General features: G+C 54.8%; 1 protein-coding gene across 20 annotated transcripts in view; it reads left to right on the top strand.

Annotated features, from left to right (window-relative positions):
- LOC102154920 (anthrax toxin receptor-like) overlaps positions 1 to 10,797 on the top strand; it is a 32,844-nt gene extending 22,047 nt beyond the window's left edge. For 16 of the 20 annotated variants that reach the window (XM_038534579.1, XM_038534585.1, XM_038534583.1 and 13 more), the window contains 6 exons: positions 833 to 1,216; positions 2,424 to 2,462; positions 3,331 to 3,413; positions 4,238 to 4,315; positions 6,754 to 6,864; positions 7,458 to 10,797. In XM_038534579.1, coding sequence (XP_038390507.1) covers positions 833 to 1,216; positions 2,424 to 2,462; positions 3,331 to 3,402 — 495 coding nt within the window. In that variant the 3' untranslated portion in view covers positions 3,403 to 3,413; positions 4,238 to 4,315; positions 6,754 to 6,864; positions 7,458 to 10,797. Of the gene's footprint in view, positions 1 to 832; positions 1,217 to 2,423; positions 2,463 to 3,330; positions 3,414 to 4,237; positions 4,316 to 5,391; positions 6,865 to 7,457 lie in introns of all 20 variants that reach the window. The other 4 variants (XM_038534580.1, XM_038534575.1, XM_038534573.1 and 1 more) reach the window with 4 other exon arrangements.
- Positions 10,798 to 13,652: the final 2,855 nt, after the last annotated feature.

Below are 13,652 nucleotides of genomic sequence, written 5' to 3'. Positions count from 1 at the left end.
GCCACCTGTCCTGACCTCTGAAGGCTCCTGCTGTCCTGCCGCGGGGTGCAGCCCCAGGACTGCGTGGAGGGCCGGGGATTCTGCTCGGGGACAGGCCCATGGAAAGGAAGGTGCCACTCCCAGGTGCCCGCTCCTCGGAGCGGCAGGTCATGTGGGCACAGGGGCAGGGCAGCGGGATGTGGGCGACAGCGTCACTGGGGAAGACCATGCCTGGGAGGAGGGGCAGCCGTGCCCTATTGCCGCCACCAAGCGTCCAGTGCCAGCCCGGGAGGGTCCCGGCAGCGCCAACAGGCCCCTGACCGAGTCTGCATGGTGCCCGCACCTGCCCCTCAGAGACCCCCCCCCCCCACCCCGGAGTCCGCCCTCGGCAGGCACATGCCCCGGGGACTCAGGAGGAGCCACAGCCTCCAATAGCCCCACGGCCCGACCATGCCTCCTCTCAGCCACCTCATCCCCGGGGCTCAGATGCGCTCCCCACTCGCTCCCTGGCCCTGGGAAAGCAGACCACTTGGCTCCGGGCAGGGCCACGCTGCCGTCAGCTGAGGCACACGGGGAGGACTGGCCTTGTCACAGCACAGAGGCCCTGATCCCTTGTCGGGCTGTGGGGCCCAGTCTCTGAGCAGGGCCAGCGGGGCTATCTGTGGCTCAGGGCTGCCAGGGTGCCTCAGGGTCCAGCCCAGCCTCCTGGTGCTCTGTGCTCTCTGCAGGTGGGGAAACCTGAGGCCACTGGGGCAGGCAGGCGGGGAGGCCTGGCGTGGAGTCCCTGGGGACACACTCGGGAGGAGGCCACTCCTGCCCACCCTCGTCTCTGACATGTGAGCTTTTGTTACAGGATGATCTGTTACAAAATGTAGACAACCAGCCAGAGACCACGGTGCTCACAGTCGTCACAGCAGAGATCACAGTAACCACCGCAGAGACCCCGCCGACGACCATGGACCCCCTGACCACCACACAGTCCACCACGGAGCCCGTGACCACCATGCGGACCACCTCAGTTGTCAAACAGGAGAGCACGGCGAACACAGACATCCTTCCACATCACTTGGGGCCCACAGGCATCAGACCAAAAACCACACCGAAGGCCATTGTAACCACAGTGCCCATGGTTGTCACAGAGGAACGTACCCTTGACAATTCTGTCGTATATGCACTGATGATCCTAACCTTGGGTGTGATCGTTCTGGTACTCTGCTGCTTCTACTGCTGCCTGAGGGTGAGTGGGCCCTGCCTGCACAGCCTGTGACAAAGGCCCTCCCCAGACCACAGGGACCCGGGCCCCCCACCCTGAGATCCGCCCGTGAGCAGGTTCCCATCAGCTCCCAGGTCATCACATGAGCATACGGAGGCACAGACTCGCTTCTATTCCAAAGCAGAGACTCCACTCCCATCTAAGGCTTGACCTGCCTCCTGCGTGTCTCTGCAAGTGCCTGTGAGCTGCCCTGGCTGCTGGGCCACTGCAGGGCCCGGGCCCCAGAGAGGCCTCCCAGCAGCCTGGCTTCGGGAGGACTCGGGCCCCAAGCTCCAGAGGAGGCCTCTGGTGCTGAGGGACGGGGCCGGGTCCTACGGGAGGCACTGAGGGCCCCGAAGGGGGTCCTGCTGGCCAAGAGGATCCCTGGCCTCTGAGGCACTGAGCCCCGGACACCCACGGCATCTCTGCCTGCGTCCCCCGGGTCCGGCCCGTCTTCCTCAGCCATCACTAAGGGCCAGGGTGTGGGCCCCGTGCTGGGCACCCGAGACAGGAACTGTGGCTGCCCCCGGCCGGGCCCCCAGGAGCTCACCGCCTGGTGTCTGCCCTGCTATTGGTACCTGGGGCTGGAGGGCAAAAAGGTCACCTGCAGGGGCGTGGCAAGCAGAGCCCCAGCAGAGGACAGGCAGTGGCCCCAGGGGGGAGCGGGGCAGACACCTGGCTGCTGGGTTTGTCAAGCCCGGGGCCTGAGCAGGTGCAAGGGGAGAAGCGGCAGAGGGAGGCGAGGACAGAGCACAGCAGCAGGACAAGGCGTCCGTCCCACTGCTGCGAGGGGTGTGCGGGCACGGAGAGGGCGTGGGCGCTGCCATCCCACAGGGGAGGCCGGGGAGGAGGAGGGCTGCAGGGTGGGAGGAGGGGGAGCAGGCGAGAGCTCCCATCTCCCGTTATGGACAAGCTGCTGACCTTACCACTGGCTGGGGTGCCTCTGCGGGGAAGGACCAGGCGCCCAAGGGCGTGTCTCCCAGCCCAACCTCCAGCAGGTCCCGCCCCCTGATGCTCCGGGAGCCTGAGGCTCAGGGCAGTGCAGCGGCTGGGCTGAGACCTGCAGGCACGGGGTGGCAGAGGGCTCCCCGGAGCCCCCGCTGTGCACCCCGCTGCTGAGCAGGGCTCCTGTGTGACGTGGAGCCGGCCCTGCATGCCCCCAGCCCGTGCTCCTGTCTCTTTGACATTCCAGCCTCGCAAGGAGCTACCAGCAGTGCAGATAATACAAAGGGTAAGTCTGCCGTTGGGCCTGATGGTCAGCGTGCCCGGCACCCACGCCGACCTCTGCCCAGGGGCTCCTGCTGCCTGTGGGACCCTGCGCCCCGGCCCTGCCACCTCCCAGCTACCTGCAGAGAGGGCAGCAGAGGGGGCCTGGGGAGGACTCGAGGACCCTAGCCCTTCCCCAGTCAGCGGCGTGGCTGCTCCAGGGCCTGCACCCCTGAACCCACACTGGAGGTAGTCTGCGGCAGCAGTCACAGTGACCCAAAGAAACGGGGCTTTGTCACTTCCCCAAGGACATTGTGGGGCGCTGCTGCCCCAGGTCTCATGTGAGTTTTTGGGAAAAGAGCCTCTGGCCTCAGGACCAGATCCCCACTTCGGCTCTGGTATATGTCTGGCTGCATTTCTTTGATCTCCATCCCTGTTCCCCTGGCAGGAGAGGGGCTTGGCTGGGGTTGGACGTCAGGGACCGCAGGTGGGAGGTTGGAGGGTGTGTTACCTGGCATCCAGCTGTGAGGCAGGCCCCGCCCAGGTGAGCACAGAGCAGGGGCAGGGGAACAGGTGGCGGATCCCCAGGCAGGGGCCCAGGCCAGCCCCAGGAGAAGTAGTTGGGTGGGGACACCGCGTCCTGAGCAGGGCACCTGAGCCTCTGAGCTGGTAGGACACAGGCCTCCCTGCCTGGGGCGGTTCAAGGACAGGGTGCAGTGTCACCTGCTGAGAATGGAGTTGCCTGGGTCAGGTGGGTGCAGCCCGGTGCCCTGCACGTGCCCCCAACAGCCCTCCGTGTTTGCTGAGTGGGCACTGACAGGTGCTAACAAAAGGTGTCGGGTGTCCATACCCTGGAGCTCCCTAACAAAGCAAAGTGTGCTTTCTCTTTCTAGGACTCCAACATGTGTACACACACATGTACCAGGCTGACCCTCCCCTCTTGTAGGTTCCAGAGAACAACATGAGACGGATAGAGGTGAGAGGGGCCCTGGGGAGGGTGTTGTGACCCCCAGGCTAGGCTGAGGGATGGGGTACAGCCAGGTCATGCATCCCATGAACCGTGGTTTTGGGGGAGACGACCTTTCTGGGCACTGACCTTGATCCCTTGCACCAGAGGGCAAAGGGCGTCAGAATCCTGGGGCCCAGGGTCCCCCTTTGGGCAGCCCCGGGTTTGCAGATGTGGGCGGCTGGCTGCAGCCCACCAGTCCTGGGCTCTCAGGGGCGTCAGCAGCTCCCACAGTAGCCGCTGTTTCAGTGGCCAGCAGGGGGATGAGCAAACACAAGCCCGGTCATAAACAGGCTCCCACGGGTCAGAGACAGTTTTATAGGAAAATCCTGAGCAAGGTCGTTCCCCTATTAAAAGTACCCAGAAATGCCAGCGGCACCTGTGAGTGGGAGTCTGCTGTGCAGGGTGAGGACGGAGCTGACGACGTTGTCCTCGGGGCCCAGTGAGGTGGGGGGACCAGGGCCTCCAGGAGGTCGGGGCCTGAAGGAGAGGTCCTTACGCCAGGACCTGTCAGGGCCCCGTCCTTGAGGGGGCTCCCAACCCTGCAGGGGGCCCTGAGCACAGGGCTGGGGAGGCCCGGGTGCCCAGGATGAGGGGCACGTGCTCCAGGTCCCAGGGTCATCTGTGACGGGCAGCGACGCCAGCCCCAGGCCCTGCCCCCCATGGGGGCTGCGGGGTGACCTCAGCGTGTGCCCGTGGCCAGGGTGCTCTGGGGCGTCACGCCAGGGAGGCTCCACGCCTCTGCAGGGCACCCCGTGCCTTGGAGCTCCCTCACGGCCACGTCTGCTTTTCAGGGCAAACTGGACACCTTGTGTGACTTTGTTCAGTGCTATAATCAGATGCCGTTGCTGTGGTATCAGCCCAGGAGCAAGGTGAGAGGGCCCAGGGGTGCTCCCACGGGCAGGGGCATATTTGCTGTTTGCCCGTGACAGCGGCACGATGGGTCTATGGCTCGGAGCCTGTGTCTGGGCATCTGCCGACACAGGAGAGGTGGTGCCCGTGAGCCGTCCAGGCCAGTCCTGGGCTCTGTATCTGCATTTTCCTGCTGGTCATCCCCATGGCAACAGGCGCTTTCTTAGGGGTGGTGAGGCCCAGAGCCTCCCATTTACGTCAGAGAAGCCCAAGAGGGCATCTGGCCAGTGAGCTCTCCTGGCCCCCATTGGCGTCCCTCTGGTGAGCGCCCCCTGCCCGGGATCTGCTGGCTGCTCCCACCCGAGACCCCCTGGGCGGCTCACCCCACCGGGCCTCCTGCAGGACACGCGGCCCCCACATGCTGCTACCAGGTAGTCGTGTCCCTGCCGTGTCGCAGCTGGGGACGGTGGGGAGAGCCAGCTTGTCACAGGTGCCCCTGGAATTGGGGGCAGTGATGGCTACTTGGTCTGGGTCCTCCTGCGCCCAGCCGCCACTCGAGGGTTTCCCACACTTTCCCTATGTAGTCCTGCTGACGGACTCCACGTGCAGGTCCTCCCAATATGCCCGTTTAGCCGAGGGGGTAGCCAGGCCCAGAGAGGCCTAGTGACCTGCCCCGGGGGACAGAGCCTGGGACTGGCACAGCAGGCCTTGCACCCTGGGGTCTGGCTCCTCCCTTCTCACCACCCTGCCCCCCATGAGGTCGGCACTCACGACCTCATGACAGTTACCCCAAAACCACCACAGGCTCAGGCCTAGGCCCGTGAAGCGCCTGCTCCTGGCCCGCCTGGCTTCCTTGTGCTCAGACCCTTGGCTCAGACCGGGCCAGCTGCCTAAGGTCGTGGGGGTTCCCAGGGTCTCCCGTGAGGCTGCATTTAGGGGTCCCAGGCAGGCCTGGGGGGCTCGAGGCACCGCTGAGGAGACACAGCACAGGCATGCGGCCCCCAGCAGGGCCGTGGTCTGGTGTCAGGTGTGCCAGGGCTCCCGTGGGGACGGGGCTCTGGCTCTGGGTCTCAGCAGGGTTCTCGGTCCTGGCCAGGTCTGCACAGAAGCCTGTTCCCATGGTTCTACAGGAGCCTCTTCCCGGGACTGCAGCCCCAGTGGTCAGTTGAGCACCACACCTGCCCTGTGCCCCAAACCCCCCCAGCAACGCCCATGCGGGGCAGAGGACAGACAAGAGGTAGAGGGAGGCCTTAGGCGCTGGAGGACGAGGGAGGGTCACCCAGCCAGTGAGGGCAGGGCGCTGAGCCACCTTCCCAAGGTCACTGTCCCAAGACCCCCATTGGAGGGGGGCAGCACTCCAGGTCCTGCCTGGGGGGCCCTCACAGCCTCCAGAACGCCGTCAGGGCCCTGCCGTCCAGCCCCGGAGTCGGCCCAGGGCTCCCTGGGGCAGGGACAGGGACGTTTGTTTGCTAAGGCAGAACATAGTCTGAGCGGTCATGACAGAGGCGGAGGCGACAGGAGAGCAGCTGCGGCCCCCAGGGCTGCCTGATGTCCCTCCGCTCATCCTGAGCAGAGCAAGAGCCCCTGACGGGGCCTGGGGGCCTGGGCGCCCTCCTTACCCTCTGTGCCCCCCACTTGACCCTGAGGGGCACAGCCTGCGCAGGGCGCCTCAGGCAGGAGGTGGCTGTGCTGGGACAGGCACTGCCTCCCCGGCCTCCTGAGCCTGCCCACCTCCTCCCTTGCGGAGACTGTCCTCACGGCCTGAGCCATTCAGGGAACACACACGACAGCACCGGGGCTGGCAAGGGAATGGCGTGCGTGGTGCTGAACACTCGGCAGGAACCCAGAGCCTGAACACGCTTGTGCTCTAGCCAGGTCTGCTCTTCTCCAGGGTTTGAATGGCTCTGTGTTTACTGTCCATCGGTGTTGGGCCCGTCCTTCCCCGTGGCTGCTCTAACGTGTCACAGACAGCAGGTTTCAGTCCTGGAGTCCTCCCAGTTCTGGAGGCTGGAAGCTGGAAGTCCTCCTGAGCAGACATCCAGTTCCCAGTTCCCACCAGGACCGTGCTTCTTCTGGAGGGTCCAGCTGGGACAGTCCCTCTCCTGTCATTTCCACATCTGGACGTGCACGTTCCCAGTGCTCCCTGCTCCTGGCCCCTGCATCCATCGATGTGCAAGCCCAGCACCCCTGCTCTGTTGCACCCTTCCCATCACATAATGAACAGAAGCTCATGGGGTCCTGGAGCTGCAGGTGGACATGGTGTGTGGGGTGTGCAAGGACCACACCAAGGAAGGGCCAGCCCAGGGGCTTTACCCCCTCAGTGTCCCTAAAGGTGTGGCCGCCTTGCTGTGCCAGTAAGTTCGTTTGAATTAGAGGCAGACCCTGTGGTCCTACAAGAACCGTTCCCTGGAAGGGAGTGGGGGTCTGGGAGAGGCCGACACAGTGTCCCTCCTCTCAGGTGTGCTGCCTGGGGAAGATGCAGGCCCTTCCTTACCACTATGTGCATTTCCGGGAGCTAGAGGGGCCAGACATGCTGTCGGATGGCCGGTGTGCCCAGGCCGGCTCCAATGTGAGTCCTCAGCTGTTCCGGGCCTGGGGCGGGAAGGGGTGGTTTTACTGTGCCCCAGGGCCAGACGTTCCTGTCCCGAAGCATCTGGATTGTTCTCTTCGCAAACCAAGGGGTTCACGTTTGCTGCTGTGCGCACAGCCCATCGCCCATCCGAGGTGCCTCCAGCTGCCCCTGTCCTGGGGGCCCAGAGCCTGGCTTCAGGGTTGTGGTTGGGACTCGATCCTTCAGCACGCAGTTGCCAAAAGGCTCTGGGCAAGGCTCGTGTGCTGTGGCTGTCAGGCTTCGCTCTGGCTTCTGAGGCTCCCAGGCCAGGGGGGAGCAGACAAGTTCAAAACCAGAACAGAGAGAGCCCAGCGTCAGAGCCCTGGGGCTGCCTGGGGGAGGCAGGGCATGCTCCAGCACCTGAACTGGGTCTTGAAGCGGCAGCCGCGCCTGGAGGCCAGCACCCGGGGAGAGGGAGGGTATCAACAAGTCCTACCATGTCAGTCCTGAAGGGTCGTGAGGCTGAACCCTCTTGGCCGAGGGCACCAACGCTTTCGGCTTCCATCTCCGAAGCCTTTTCAGTGACCTTCTGTCTCTCCTCTTCCCGACAGTGTCCGTGCTTCAACTTCATCCTAGTGAACCCCCACTGCAGGCCATGACTCTATATATGAGATATATCCATATTGCTCCCGCCAGGATAACGCACCTGGTGTCCTCTGGATGCAGACATGGATGCCTCCCACTCCCCACAGCTTGCTCTTCATCGGTCGTGAAGGGCTTGGGTGTGTGGGCTTTGGGCCAAATTTTGCTCTTTGGAAAAAGCCCAAAACATCTTTGAAATATGAATACAACCTCTTTCCCCACTCCCTGGCTGTTACTTAATCTCTTGGGCAAGTTATTTAACCTCCCAATGCTTGTTTCCTCATCGAAAAGATGGGAATAATGATGTTTCCTCTACCAGATGGCCCTGAAGGGGGACAGAAGTCCCCATTTATTGACTGTGTAAATGGCTACATGCCAGAGGCTTAACACTTTATTGCACACAATTTTTACAGTAACTGCAGGAGGGAAGTTACATGTGCATTCACCCTCAAACTTCCAAATGCCAAACACAGCACTGCCTTCCAGATTCTTGAGACTGCTGTGGGTCTGGATTCTTCCAATTGCAGTTTTAGATATCCATCCAACTTCTAGCTCTACCTGTGGTATTATCTAAGTCTTAATAATGGAAACAAAAGGAGGAAGAAATCTGATGATGAATATTTAATAGTTATAATGAGAAGGAGGAGAAGAAAATGATGTGGCCTGATGTGGCCAGACGTGGCCTGTCCCCAAGGAGCCCATGCCAGCCCCAGATGCTCATCTCTTGTCAAAGGACTCACGGGCCTTCCCCAGGGTCAACGTCAGACTGTGAGTCTCATCCAGCTCCAGGCTTCATGCACCTCTCCTGTGATCCACCTCTCAGATGGCCTGTGCGGGTACGTGATGTCATCTCCGGGGTCGGGTCATGCCCTGGCCAGTGCGTTCTAGGTCAAGAACACAGCTGCTTGGTGCTGCCCCTCTCCTTCCTCCTATGTGGACCTACTACTGCCTTTGCACCTGGAGGATACACTCAGGACGTTCCATGGATCTATGCAGCCCTTGTTCTCCTTGCTCCTGTGCCTGTTTAAGGGACCCTTTGCTGTCCCTCCGCGCTCCTCAATAGCCTCAGTTCATTCTGGGCTCTCACCCCCTGACACCATCTGCTCGTCCTCGTCACTCTGCTGTGTGTGCCCTGAGAAGGGTTCTCTTGTCCTCCGTGGATCTTTTCAGTGTGAGCCCAGCAAGACAGCCCTCAGAGTCACACAGACATCTCTCAGTACCACTTCGTGGTCTTCCTATTGAAAGGACCTGATTTCAATCCCAGACTCTCCAACCTTTCATGAGCCCTAGGTCACAGGATCATGAAATGATGATTTTTGAAACTCTAAAACTGAGCTCCCCAAGTTGACGGGGTATCTGACCATTCTGGTCTTCCCTATCATAGGGGTACTTCTCCCTTATGTAGCCCAACCCTCCTGGGCTACAAAGCAGGGTTCTAGCGACCACCCTAGGAAGTGCTGCATTGTGAGGAATGAACCATCATGGACCCCATTTCATTATTACCTATTCCAAGGCTCTGGAGCTGTCCTGCCTCCTTGCCCTCCCCAAGCCATTTCACTCAGATATGAAATGGCAGGTCTGTGACCTCACAATTCATAGGTATCAGGGAGCTTAACTACCCTTGGAGGGTTGGACTGCAGAAGGTAGAAATGCTGGAAATTAAATGGAATGGTTTCTGATTAGGCTAAGTTTGTACCAAGGCTTGAAAAATCTTTTCCCCTTTAGTGAAGGAAGATAAATAGGGAAGTAAAGTCTCACATAACTGAAATTGTTGGTGCAACTGCAGTCAGGTATGTGGGTTGGTGCTTGCACTGAGCCAGGGATGCAGAGCAAATAAGATTAAGGACAAGAAAATCCTGGAGGAACTGAAAGGAAAACCAGCCCTGAGTCAATCATTCAATAAATGACTTCAGTCATTCAGTAGATGTTCTGTGTGGCCTGAGAGCCTGGTCTGCTCCCACCCAGGCATGGGAGCTGAGTGCAGCTCCAGAAACCCTATCTAGAACACTTGGAAGCTGCACAGCCAACAACACTTGAGCAGAGAGTACAGCAAACAGACCTGATCATCTGCAGAGAACAGCCAGAGGCACCATTTGGTCAGCAAACTTTGGGGAGCAAGTTGATGCTTGATTTAAGACCACAAAGAGTTCTGGCCTGGGAGCCTAGTTCTCATGCTCTGCTTAGTCAGGGAACTAATTCATAGTCCCCAACCCCACCCAACACACTCTGCTTAGTGAGGCTCCAGGCCCCTCCTGACCAGAAAGCCTGACCACGAATATCTGCAGGACTGCTTGGAGCTGCCTCTCCTAGTCTGCCCAGCCAGTTCATTCACTCATTCATAGCCCCACCCACTGCTAAGCCCCAGCCCACCCATAGCTCCTTGCCCACTTAACCAGAAAGCCTAGCTGAATCCTCAGGAAACTGCACAGACCAGCAACACTTGAACAGATGCTCTGGTGTGCACAGCTGGTCATCTGCAAAGGAAAGCTAGTGACACCTTTTGCCCAAGGAACTTCTGGTGTAGGGTTGAATTGAGCCAAGAGCACAAATAAAGCCTTATGGTCTTGTAGCTGGTTCTGTGGCTCTGCCCAGGCAAGGAAATTCATCCACAGTCCCCACCTGTTCATATAGCGTTCAGCCTCCCCTTCCATGGAACCTAACTGGGGCACACAGGAGACCACAGAAGCCCCCCAGCAGCCATGGCGACGGTGACACTTCAGCAGAGAACACAGCCCATGGTTCTCCCCATCTACAGAGCAAGACCCCAGTGACCCTGTCTGGCCATGGAATTCAGTGCATAGTCTTTCCTGCTTCATATCCCCAAACAATGAGCTGTGCTGACCCTAGACCTATTCTACTCTCACATCAGGGCAGGGAAACTGATTCACAGCCCCACCTACTACAGCATATAGTGTCAGTCCCAATCCTCCAGTGAGCCGGACTAGAGAACCCAGGCAACTGCAGCCCTGTTCCACAGTTTCATGTGGGGAGATCACTAAGCCCATGGTTCTCAGCCACTAGCAACAAACTCCCGACCTCAGAGCACAGTCAGCGGCCCTGCCCTAAAATAGACTCTGATAACAAGCCTCACCTGTCTAAGGACATGACAGCAGACACATTCAGAAACCTGAACTGCACTGTCTGTTGAAGAACTATCTGTGCTGAAGTGAACCAGTAAAGTCTGGAAAAGGAGATCATTTACTCCAACATGCAGATATCAACATAAAAAATGAAGAATCACAAAAAAAAAAAAAATCAGGTAAACATGACATCACCAGAGGAAACAAATATATATATAACTCTAATAACCTATCCTAAAGAAATGGAGAATTATAAGTGTCAGATGAATTCAGGATAATCTTGTTAAAGAAGTAAACTGCAAGAACACACAGAGAGATGACTAAATAAACTTAAGACAACAATGTATGAACAAAATGATAAATTCAACAAAGAAATAGAAAACATCAAAAGAAATCCAACAAAAACCCTTGCATTGAAAACTACAATGAAAAAAAAAAAACTACAATGACTGAAATGAAAAATTCAATAGGGAGCTTCAAAAGAAGACTCATTCAATGGTCTAGAAGCCAGGACATTTGAAATTATCCAGTCAGTGGAGCAAAAGTCAAAAAGAACGGAAAAGAGAAAGGAAATCCCGTATCTGCACTATGGTAATTCCAGCATGAAAAGAGAATGAGAAGGGGACAGAAAGTATATTTAAAGCAATAATGGCCACAAGATTCTCAAATCTGGGAAGAGTAGTGTACATCCAGATCCACGAAATACAAAGGACCCTAAACAGGTTAAATCTGAGTAGGGATACACTGAGACACATTATAATTAAATTGTAGAAATCAAAGACAAAGAATTTTGAAAGCAGCTAGAGAAAAGAAGTTACATAGGAGAAAACCTCGTTAAGACTGTTGGCAGATTGGGCACCTGTGGCTCAGTGGTTGAGCATCTGCTTTCAACTCTGCATGATCCCAGGATCCTGGGATTGAGTCCTGCATCGGGCTCTCTGCGTGGAGCCTACTTCTCCCTCTGCCTACGTCTCTGCCTCTCTCGCTGTGTCTCTCATTAATAAATAAAATCTTTTTTTTAAACAACAATAACAACAACAGAGGTAGCTATACTTAAATGAGACAAAATAGACTTTAAACCAAAAACGGTAAAAAAGAAACAGAGGTCATTATATAACGATTAAGGGATCAGTCCATCAAGAAAATATAACAATTGTAAATATTTAGGCACCCAACTTCGGATCACCTAAGTGTATAAAGCAAAAATTAACAGAACTAAAATGAAAAGTGAACATCGATACAAAAATACTTTGGGGAATTTAATACCCCGCTCCCAATAGTGGATAAATCAAGACAATCAATATGGAAACAGTGGATTTGAACACTATAGACCAGACCTAACGGATATATATACAATATTCTATCTGAAAAGAGCAGAATTCAATTCTTCTCAAGAGCCCATGAAACTTTTTCTAGAATAGACCATGCTTTAGGCCACAAAGCAAATTTTAGCAAATGCAAGAAGACTATAATCATACCAAGTATCTTCTCTCACCACGATGGCAAGAAACTAAAAAATCAATAAAAGGAGGAAAACCAGAAAACTCACAAATACATAGAAATTAAACAATGTCCTGAATAATTTAATAGATCAAAGAAGACCTTAAAAGAAGAATTTAAAATTATGTTGAGATAAGTGAAAATGGAAACATAACAAGCCAAAACTTTTGGGATGCAGCAAAAACAATTCTAGGAAGTTCACAGCAATAAATGCCTACTTTACAAAACAAGAAAGATCTCAAATACATGACCTAACTCTGCACTTTAAGGAACTAAAAAGAGAGGAACAAACTGAGCCCAAAGTTAGCAGCAGAAAAATAATAATAATAAAGATTGGAACAGAAATAAATGAAATAGAAAACAGGAAAACAATAGAAAAATTACCATAACTAGGAGTTGGTTCTTTGAAAAGATAAACTGAAAAACCTATAGCTAGACTAACCAAGGAAAAAAAAGAGGACCAAATAAAAAAAATCATATATGAAAAAGGAAACATTGTAACTGATACCACAGAAGTACAAAGGACCATAAGAGTCCACTATGAATAAATACGTACCAACAAACTGTACAACCTAGAAGATATGGAAAAATTCTTAGAAACATATAACCTACCAAGATTAAATCAGAACAAAAATAGAAAAGCTGAACAGACCAATTACTAATAAGCAGACTGAATCAGTAATCAAAAATTTCCCAATGAAGAAAAGCCCAGAACCAGATGGCTTCACTGGTGAATTTTACTAAATTTTTAAAAAGAATTTAATGCCAAATCTTTCTCCAAATCTCCCCCCCCCCAAAAAAAAAAATCAAAGAGGAGAAAATACTCAGAGACTCATTTTATGAGGCCAGCATTACCCTCATACCAAAGCCAGAAAGGATACTACCAAGAAGGAAAACTGCAAATCAATATCCTTGATGCAAATATAGATTCAAAATTCTCTTGTTAAAAAAATGTTTATTTATTTATTCATGAGAGACACAGACTGAGAGAGAGAGGCAGAGACATAGGCAAAGGGAGAAGCAGGCTCCTTGCAGGGAGCACAATAAGGGACCCGATCCCAGATCCCGGGATCACAACCAGAGCCAACGGCAGGTGCCCAACTACTGGGCCACCCAGGCGTCCCTGATGCAAAATTCTCAATAAAATACTAGCAAATCAGGGATCCCTGGGTGGCGCAGCGGTTTGGCGCCTGCCTTTGGCCCAGGGCGCGATCCTGGAGACCCGGGATCGAATCCCACATCAGGCTCCCGGTGCATGGAGCCTGCTTCTCCCTCTGCCTGTGTCTCTGCCTCTCTCTCTCTCTCTGTGACTATCATAAATAAATAAAAATTAAAAATATATATATATATATAAAAAATACTAGCAAATCAAATTCAGCAGCACATTAAAAGGATCATTAATCATGATCAAGTGTCATTTATCCACAACATGCAAGAATGGGTTCACCACCCACAAATAAATAAATGTGATATATCACATTAATAGAATGAAAAAATCATATGACCATCTCAACAGATGAAGAGAAAGCACTTGACAAAATTCAAACTTACTCATTATAAAAATTCTTAACAAATTAGGTAGAG

The sequence above is a fragment of the Canis lupus genome, chromosome 4 (genome assembly GCF_011100685.1).
Source record: "Canis lupus familiaris isolate Mischka breed German Shepherd chromosome 4, alternate assembly UU_Cfam_GSD_1.0, whole genome shotgun sequence".
NCBI lineage: Eukaryota > Metazoa > Chordata > Mammalia > Carnivora > Canidae > Canis > Canis lupus.
Note: the sequence above shows the minus strand (reverse complement) of the source record. Positions and strands in the feature narration are given on the sequence as shown.